Source organism: Sinocyclocheilus anshuiensis, unplaced genomic scaffold, assembly GCF_001515605.1.
Source record: "Sinocyclocheilus anshuiensis isolate Anshui unplaced genomic scaffold, SAMN03320099.WGS_v1.1 scaffold24, whole genome shotgun sequence".
Lineage (NCBI taxonomy): Eukaryota > Metazoa > Chordata > Actinopteri > Cypriniformes > Cyprinidae > Sinocyclocheilus > Sinocyclocheilus anshuiensis.
This window is the reverse complement of record NW_015557090.1, coordinates 1,753,977-1,763,762: the sequence shown is the minus strand read 5'-3', so window position 1 is coordinate 1,763,762 and position 9,786 is coordinate 1,753,977. Positions and strand designations below refer to the sequence as shown.

The window sequence follows — 9,786 nt, the reverse complement described above, 5'->3', positions numbered from 1 at the left end:
AAATTGGTACAGAGAACCGTGGATTTTCACTGGTATTGGTACCGAATACTGAAATTTTGGTACCGTGACAATTCCGTTCAAAAGTTATAGCTGTTTTAGTAGAAGTTGACCTGCCCCTTTTGAACATTTTGTCATCCCTTTCAATGTTGAGTCGAAGTCGAAATTTCAACCCTTTTTTTTGATAATTATTGATATTCACTCTCCAGAAAATCTTTCCGCACTGGTTTGGTTCTGATCGGGCAAAATACCTAGGACTAGTTCACAAAGGTAGGTTTTTCAAAAAATCCAGCATCCCTGAAAATTTTGGGTGACAATTAAATCCAAGGCTTTAATTGAACAAGTTTTGTCCGTCATGAGCCAAGGATTCCAACAACATATGGCACTTGAGTCTGCGTCTAACAGTTTAGGAGTTATGAGCAATTTCGTACTTTTGATCGCTGTAGCGCCCCCATCAGACCGATTGGGGTGAGCCTTGATGACATTGTACACAGCGAGTACTACCATCCCTCCCAGTCTAAAGTCTCTACAACTTACAGTTTGGTCTGCCCAATCAGATTTACGTGGAAATTGCTGATACTTGGCCATTCTAACAATTTGAATAGGGTTTCAGCGCTACCTGCTTGAACCCCTATTAAAACAATATAATCATAACTTATGTACATTATGCATTATCAAATGCCTGCAGAGGGTGCCAACTGCCTGACTATTGTTTTTAGTTTACAGCACGATCTCTTGCTGATTTTGATTGCTTCCATTGTCCTCATTTGTAAGTCACTTTGGATAAAAGCGTCTGCTAAATGACTAAATGTAAATGTAACATAAATCTGTATCCTAACTCAAGCTTCTGTCAAATGTGCATTTCTATGAGACAAAAAAATTTAATACTATTAATATTGCAGCCTGCACTGCAAACTGCTGAAGATACACATCATCAAAGTCAGGAACACAAACCTGTTTCATGATTTGAAACAATATCACTCATTAGAACATGCAGAAACTAAAAAAATATATATATTTTCTATTAAGATATTTCTCTTGTTAAGGAAAAACGTTTAGTGTTTGTCATGTTCTGACCATAAAGAGTAGTTTAAAACCACGGTCTTGTTTCTATAACTTTCACTTAGGAGCAAAAAATCTGCCTTTAAACTTGAAAAAAATTAATTTATCGTGATAATTATCAATATAGACTGATATGAAAATTTTTATTTTTTGGTCATATTGCCCAGCCCTACTCTGCAGGATGTTGGCCCTTCAGGAGCATGATTGGACTATGATTGGATAAGTTATTGGACTACCCCTATAGTAAGAAATAGCATATGTTGTGGCAAGCTTGACAATAGACAAATTGTCCAGTGAATCAGTCATTTTTATTGTCAGTGATACTACTCTGCATCTCTTTCCCTGCTCTAGGCTAGCATCACTCATAGTTACAACGCTGGAATCCTTCTGTCCTCCGAGAACAGTCGCTCTTTCTCAGCTCCGTTACTGAGCTTAGATAAGAGACACCATTGGCGGGGCATCCACACCTCATCCACTTCGCTCGTGCTTCAGACCAAACCAGAGAGGTCTATTAGCCCAGAGAGCAATGACAGCATATCGGAAGAACTCAACCATTTCAAGCCTATTGTCTGCTCACCGTGCACTCCACCCAAAAGGCTGCCCGATGGGCGACTTTTGGAACCTACAATCGTGAAGTCAACCCCTAGAAACTTGACACGCACTCTGCACAAGTCCACAAGCTACGAGGCCAGCCCGACCATCTTGCAGAAGTGGAAGCAGATTGAAGTTGATCGACAGTGTATCAAGGTGACCTCAAAAGGTACAGTCACAAGTCCGATCGCAGAGGATCTTAGCCTTAAACTGAGTCCCGTTGAAGAACTGGACAGCCGACTCTGCAGCTGTGCTGTAGCCAAGGACAGCTTGCAAGATCATCAGTGCATTTGTGAACCAAGTGCTAAGGATCAGAAGGATAAACCTGTAGTCTGTAATAAACGACGGCTTGTATTTGATCAGTGTAACAAAGAGGAAGGTACACAGCCAGCTAGCGCTCACATCAGGTCGACAACTCAAACCATTGCAGATACTTCATCTGCAAAAGGGCGAAGCAAATGTGAAGCACTCTGTGAACCCACAGAAATTTGTGAACCGATGCTTGATAAACCCGCTGGACACTGTAATCTGGGTACTGAAGACCTAGAGAACTTCATAAATGAGCCTACCACCAGGAGCTGTGTACTTAACAGACCTACCTCAAGAAGGGGCAAAAAGAGAAGCCACAAAACCAAACATTTGGAAGAGACCTTACAGACAAAAATGTCCCGGACAGATGTCTGTGACAGGTTTGATGATCTGATTGTCCAGCAAACTAATCAGGAAAAGGAGGACAGAGAACTGGCACTAAAGCTACAAAGACAGTTTGACAGAGAATGTCAAAAAGTAGACAGGAAAAAAACAAGCCGTAACAAATACGAACTCCGGTCCTGGGCTACAAAAGATGGGATGGTAGGACACAGTACACGCAGATCAGGAAGAATCTCCAAACGAAATGAGCACTTTAGCTACAGCTGTTAAAGGAACCTCCGGTTATGATAGTGTTTTATTGTAATGATTTGTCACGATCACAAACGTTTTCTTTGTTGAGGCACTACAGAGGCTTTCTAAGGTCTGGATAAGTATTGCAAGATAAGGTATTTACTTTTTTGACTTTTCATCCAAAGCAACTTGCGTTAATCGAGTCCACCTAGAGCAGAGGTGCCAATCCTGTTCCTGGAGATCTCGCAAAGTTCAGCTCCAACCCTGATCAAACACAACAGAGCCAGCTAATTAAGATCTTCAGGAGCATTTGGTAATTACAGACAGGTGTGTTGGATCTGAACTCTGCAGGTAGATCTCCAGGAACAGGATTGGGCACCCGTGACCTAGAGCAAGCAAGTGCCTTTGCTCGGGGCAAAATGGTGGTAGGACAAGTGTGGACTCTCAGGAACTTTCCTATTTATGAGGATCTAGATTTGAAGCTGCAATGTTTTGTTTCAAGCTCTCTTACAGTTTAACTGGCTTCTACTACTCAAAAAGGAGGAAATTAATGTTTTAATTTATAAGAACTCTGAAAGGCTTTTAGTACTTCAAGCCATAGATGACAGTACTCCTTACAATCTCTTTGTGCTCATCACAATCATAATTGCTCCTCAAGAAGTTTGTTTGAATGTATAAAAGTTATCATAGGACATTTGTTGATACAGGTGTTTTGTACGAAAATTGTAGCATAACCCTTTTTCTTTGGCATTTCTCGTTTCCAGTGGCTTGGGAAGTTTTCTCTTGATGTATCCATCAATCAAACAACTTGTATAATTTTTTTATTTTTAATATTTTTTTTGAACTATTTAGGTGGAAAAAAGTAAAAATTGCAGCCTCAGGCCAGAAAACTACTCTACACAAGTACATGGACGCAAATGCTTGTTCAACGATTTGCAAGGCCAAGGTCTCGTTGTATGTAACCTCTTTACGTTGTTCTTGTTGTACTGTGGCGGAAACAAACCTCAGTACTTACGGCAGTGATAGAATTGCCTTCAAATGTTTGAGCCATTAACCAGGATGTATTATTTTCAGCTGGCTACCTATGAACGTGTTGGCAGTTAAAGCCAGGGTAGGTAGTTTGGTTCAAAAAAGTTTTGTTTTATGTTGGTTGAAAGTCTCTTCACATTCCTATAACAATCACTAAGTTAAGTGGTCTAAATGTATCTATATGTATTTATATCATCTGCGGAAGGCTTTTGACCATAAATTGTCTGAGGGCTACCATAGGCTGTCCTACCTCTCTGTCAGCATATGTATTTGCATACCTCTGAGCACCCGGTTCGTGCAGGAATAAGTCATCAGCGTGTTCCATTACGCTATTGCAGACCGAGCGAGAATGGAAGGCATTATTATTATTGTAGTATCATGCGCTTTATACTGTAATGCTTTCTCACTGGTGAATGAGACATAATGTAATCTGTAAGCGTTGCATTCAACACTCCACCAATGCCAGTTCTCGTTGCGTCGAAGGCGTTATTAAATTATGCCTAATATTCTGCACTTTGAACTGTAATGTTTTCTCACAGGTGAATGAGACATGAGGTAATTTGACAGCATTGATGCTGTCTTTCATCATGTCGCTGGTTAGCCTCTGGTCTGCCTGTGCGCGTTCATGTGTTTTGGAAGAGGCGTGGCTTTGGAGGGTGATTTGCAAGGAGGGTGGGATCTTATGCTTTCAAAGCTAGCTTGCTATTGCTAGCCTCTCTGAAACATCAAAGAAGGTAGTAAGTAGTTCACCATAGAAAATCTATAGAGGATCGTAGATAACGGTTTATGCTTGTGCTTGTTATAGCGCCCCTTGTGGCAGTGCTGAGAACTCGATTAACACACATACTTTTGTTGCGCTACAATTTACTTTTAACATTTCTTTTGTCAGAAATCAAAATTGAGTATCAAGAGCTTGTGTTCACATGTTTGTGTAGAGTATTTTGGGGCCTAACTGTGCCAATATTATTACTATACTGTTTTTCGCCATCAAGTATAATAGCTATAAAATAGTTAAAACGCTAAAAGGCATTGTGTAACATTGTTAGTTAAGATTTCTAAATACTTTTTTTTTTTTTTAACCTAACTTTTTTTCTATATGAAGTGTTTTGACACTCTCCAAACTGTAATCTGCATTTGGACTCTTCAAATGATGCAACACCACAACAATAATAGTTAAGATTTCTAAATTTTTTTTTTTTTTTTTAACCTAACTTTTTTTCTATATTAAGTGTTTTGACACTCGCCAAACTGTAATCTGCATTTGGACTCTTCAAATGATGCAACACCACAACAATAAGAAAAAAATACATAAAAAATCAAGCATGCTCACTTGGTTTGGCAACAAGAAGAAAAAAAAGTATGAGAATTTGCTTTAAGACATTAGTTTTCTGGACATTATAGTTTTTTTTGTAGTTTACCCACATTTCACTTTTAGCTTGATGTTCACACTACTCTTAAGGGCTACTTTCATTTCAGAACTATATCTATTAAGCTTTGTTTACTAGAGAGATCTATTTTGTGACTTGTCTGCCAAGAAAGCTTTTAATGTTACTTTTGCTGAAAAATGACACATTCAGTTGGCATATGCACACACATTTAACCTTGCCTACTTTTGTCATTGATCTCATTTTTATTTTAGATTAATTTCTATACTGTATACTTCTTTGTAATGTGCCAACATGTCTGATTTCTGCAAATCGAGCAATCTTTCCTTTTTGTTTTTCTTTTTTGTAGTTAAGTTAGGTCATATGCAGTTCTGTAGGCTAACAGATGTACTATTGGAGAAGATTAAATAGACTTTTTTTATGCATTACTGTACTATTTTGGAAACATGACTTGCCTATATTGATACAGATGCAAAGATGTTAATAGGAACTGTTTCTGATGGGCTTTCAAAGCACTTAGATTGTCTTCCATTGTTGAAAGGTATTGCTGGATTTGGAAGAGATGTTTGGATTGTGTGGAGATGTAAAGCACACATTATATTTATTTGAACAGTACTTTGTAATAATGTCATCTTTTTAAATATTGCATTTAAAAAAAAACACAAGATTTTCTTGTTTCAGTCAACAGAACACTGAGCGTTATAACTTGACAGGAATGAAATAATGTAGCATTCATTCAGAATTGTACAAGTTGTTTGCCTTTTGTGTTGTTTTGTTTTTGACTCATCTTGTTAGATGCTCAGGAGGGTTATATACTTTTTGTATTTAAGTATGTCTTGCTCCCTTATGACAGACATTTAGTCTTTTCTAAAAGTTTATTTTTTCACTTGATACATTTGCTAATCATTCTTTTCATATTTTGTCATGTTTACCTTGGAAGGAATTCATTGAAGAAAATCAAGATAAAAAAAAAAAACGATCAAATTAATAAATGAAGATAAAAGTTAAATGTGGTCTAAAGGTCTTCGCCTTTATTTCATAACTTGGCAAATATACATCTGCAAATAAAGGTGCTAAATGTACCTGAATGAAATAACTCTCTACAGGTGTTATTCATCTTGGTGGAAACCCTGGATCAGCGTGGGATTGGTGACTCCGGGACACAGACCCTGGGGACCCAAAAAAAGTGAAACAGGATTCATTTCAATTTGGCTGATAAGAAGATGTAGGAAGTTTTACAAAATAAAAGCTTAGGTTCTCAAAGTTAGTGTAATGTTTTGTCCTTATAAAGCACTGTGGTCTGGAACAAGAAAACCAGGGTTCAAACCATTTCATCAATGCCGTGCCAGCAGTGGGCTTTTTCCAGATTTAGCATTACACATTGAGGATGTTGATGCACAGTTCTTCATTTCAAGTGGCTCAGCAAATTAGAAAGACCTTTTATAACAAAAGGAGGCTTACACGAACTAAGTGAGATATTTCTTTAAAATATTGTAATCATGTAAATGCAAACGTGCAGGAATAAGTCGTTAGGTTCTAAAGTGGGCGGCGCATAGTTTTGGAGGTTACTTTCGGTATATCAGATGCGGTGATGACCACAGACCTATAACATGTTTTAGAAATATACAGTATATTTTGTCTATGGTGATAATGACCAGATTTGCGGCTTTTATGTAAAAAGTTTTGTTTATGGTTAGTAGCCATTTCAAAGAGCGCGCCATTAATATAATTCTCAGTTTTTATTTTCGAACACAAGAATTTGCATTTGTCTCCGTGCCGTTTAACCGCAGAGGAAAAACGTCACCGCGTCTAGCCAATCAGAGAGCTCGCCCACTTTGACAGACCATGGCGCTCTGTTTCAAACCGATTTCGATTGGACAGTTTTTGTGTGATTTTAGCCAATCACAGTCACCCAGGTCACAGCAAACCAACAGGAAGAAAAGATGGCGGCGAGGAACGGAAAGAATGGTCTACTCGAAAAAGTAAGAAATCTTTATTGCATGCCGCATTTTTTGAGATACGTTTATATGTGTGCAACCATCCCTAGATGACAACACAATTTATTATTGTATATATATTTTATCTATCGCATTCGTTACTCGGATGTGATTGTTGATGCGCCCATCGCTCTTGTTTGGGGCCAAACCGTAAACTTGTATAAATGGCTGCACATTATTCATTGTGCATTTATATATTATCAAATGAGCATGTATATTAAAATAAAAAAATAAAAAACATTTAATGTCTTTTAGATGTCTAGATACAGAAGAATACACAACAATGCACATAAGTCATGCTTATTATCATCTTCAGCGTGATGTTTGAGCGCAAGCATATGGTGTTAGAAACTAGGAAGTTGATATCAGATGTGTCTTTTTTTTGTAATTTTTCTTTTTGCAGTTGAGAGTTGGTATACATTTTGAGTATGAGAAGTGGAAATATGTATATTAAAATGCGCTAGACATTTTGCACTGACAATATTTAATGTGATCAGAAACTCAATCGCTTTGTCAGATCTGGTTTATAATATTTAAAATAAAACACTTCATGTATTTAAATGCACAAACTTTTACAAATACCTTTAAGATAGAATGCCAAGCGAAAAACAGTTACCAACCATATAATTTAAAAGCAGATCTATATTGCGTACACGTTTATGCAAGCTATATAAATTCTAAAATGCCTTTGCGTTTTAAAAAATAATTATTTTAAAGATTTTTTTTAACGTTTTGATTATTTTCTGTCACTAGTTGCTAATGTGTTCTAACGTCCAGACAATAATAATAATAATTTTAGTTTCACAAAACATTTCTTTGTAGAGTCTAACGTTGCTGAAAGTAATGACTTGCTGATGTTGCCAGATGAGCTGCTCAGACTCATTCAATGATGGATACATTAGATTGATAACATGATTAATAGCTCAAGTGTTTTTGAGGGATTCATTAAAGGAATCACGCTCCACTAGTTGCAACCGTATGTTTCGGAGTCCAGCCAGTGAAGACACCACAATAGAAAGCATTTTTATATCATCACATTCGATTCAAACTGGCAACTCAAATAACTATAATTTACTTTATGCCTGTAGATTTATTAGCAGCTCAATCTATGTTTAGTTTGCATACCTGTCTTTCTTGCAAATAAGTGTTAAAAGTAATTTGGTTTGACAGTGAGATCTGCTGAAATCAGTGTATCTCAATGAATTCCTTGATTTCAGTGGAGGATTGATGAAAAGCCTGTGAAGATCGACAAATGGGACGGTGCAGCGGTGAAGAACTCTCTAGATGATGCAGCTAAAAAGGTGTGTATGTTTATAAATACAATTAAAGTAGAGTAATTAATTATAATGCTCACCAAGGCTTCATTTATTTGATCAAAAATATGGTATAAAAAACAGTAATATTGAGAGGGAAAAAAATTTATATATATATATAAAGTAGGGATGTAACGATTAACCGCGAGCCGGTTGAAAATCGATTCAAATATGTGACGATTCAAATCGGTTGAGATGCTAAACGAATCACGATTCAGTTAGGGGTAGGAGTTTATATGAATGCATGACTGAGGGGAACTTACTGTCTTTAGAAAAGTTTAAGTCAACATTTGAAGTGGATCAATAAAGTTCATCAAAGTTGTCCTAAGACAATAACACATTTAGGTTTTAGGACAACTTTGATGAAAGGTTTTGATCCACTTCAAATGTTGACTACTGTATATATAAATTTTTTTTTAAGTGTCATTTATTCCTGTAAAATCATTCTAATATGCTGATTTGATGCTCAAAAAACATTTCTTAACATCAAAGTTGAAAACAGTTTTTGCTGCTTAGCCTAATATTTTTGTGTAAACAATGAACCAGTTAAAAGTTTGAAAAAAGTTAGATATTAAAAAAAGGAAAGAAAGAAAGAAAAAGGAAAAAAAAAATCTGTTCATCAAAGAATTCTGAAAAAAAGTATGATTTCCACAAACATAAAGCATCAAAAACTTTTCAAAATTGATTATAATGATATAGAGCCATTGATAATAACATTACCAATAATAACTGATAATAATAGAGTAGTAAATCATATTAGAATGATTTCTGAAGGATCATGTGACACTGAAGACTGGAGTAATGATGCTGAAAATTCAGCTTTGCATCACAGTAATACATTGCATGAAATTAAAATTAAATTATAATAAAATAATAATAATTATCCCCCTTGGTAAATATATGCCAAGAAGGCTGTAAAAATAAATCTGCATTGTTTATCCTTTTGGTCTTTCATTCCAAAAAAATCACAAAAATCTAATCTTTAAGTTAAAACAATTGAAAATGGGGAGAAAATCTCATAATGAAATAAATGTTTTTCTTCAACTCATGGTGGCCACAATTATCGACCCTTCTATTCAATACTTTTTGCAACCTCCTTTTGCCAAGATATCAGCTCTGAGTTTTCTCCTAAAATGCCTGATGAGTTTGAAGAACACCTGACAAGAGATCAGAGACCTTCTTCATACAGAATCTCTCCAGATCCTTCAGATTCCCAGCTCCATGTTGGTGCTTCTCTTCAGTTCACCCCACTCATTTTCTATAGGGTTCAGGTCAGAGGACTGGCATGGCCATGGCAAAAGCTTTATTTTGTGCTCAGTGACCCATTTTTGTGTTGATTTTGATGTTTGTTTTGGATGGAAAGAGCACAGACAAAGCCTTAGTTTGTTTATATGAAGAGATTTCTTTTATTTGTGTTACTTATTTATTTGATTTTGGGCTTGTTTTCAAATTTCAGTTTAGTTTTGTTTTTTACTTTATATTTAAATTATTTAGCAGACGCTTTTATCCAAAGCGACTTACAAATAAGGA

The 9,786-nt window shown here is 36.2% G+C and overlaps 2 protein-coding genes across 4 annotated transcripts in view; one reads left to right on the top strand and one right to left on the bottom strand.

Annotated features, from left to right (window-relative positions):
* Positions 1-2,814, bottom strand: part of LOC107677087 (putative lipoyltransferase 2, mitochondrial) — a 16,338-nt gene extending 13,524 nt beyond the window's left edge. The window contains exon 1 of the mRNA XM_016471881.1: positions 2,696-2,814. The gene's annotated coding sequence lies outside the window, so the exon portion shown is untranslated. The remainder of the gene's footprint in view (positions 1-2,695) is intronic.
* LOC107677086 (E3 ubiquitin-protein ligase RNF169-like) overlaps positions 1-9,786 on the top strand; it is a 37,039-nt gene that overhangs the window by 7,697 nt on the left and 19,556 nt on the right. For 2 of the 3 annotated variants that reach the window (XM_016471875.1, XM_016471876.1), the window contains exon 6: positions 1,411-2,688. In XM_016471875.1, the coding sequence (XP_016327361.1) occupies positions 1,411-2,571 (1,161 nt within the window). In that variant the 3' untranslated portion in view covers positions 2,572-2,688. Of the gene's footprint in view, positions 1-1,410; positions 2,689-6,844; positions 6,929-8,160; positions 8,245-9,786 lie in introns of those variants that run through there. The other variant, XM_016471877.1, reaches the window with a different exon arrangement.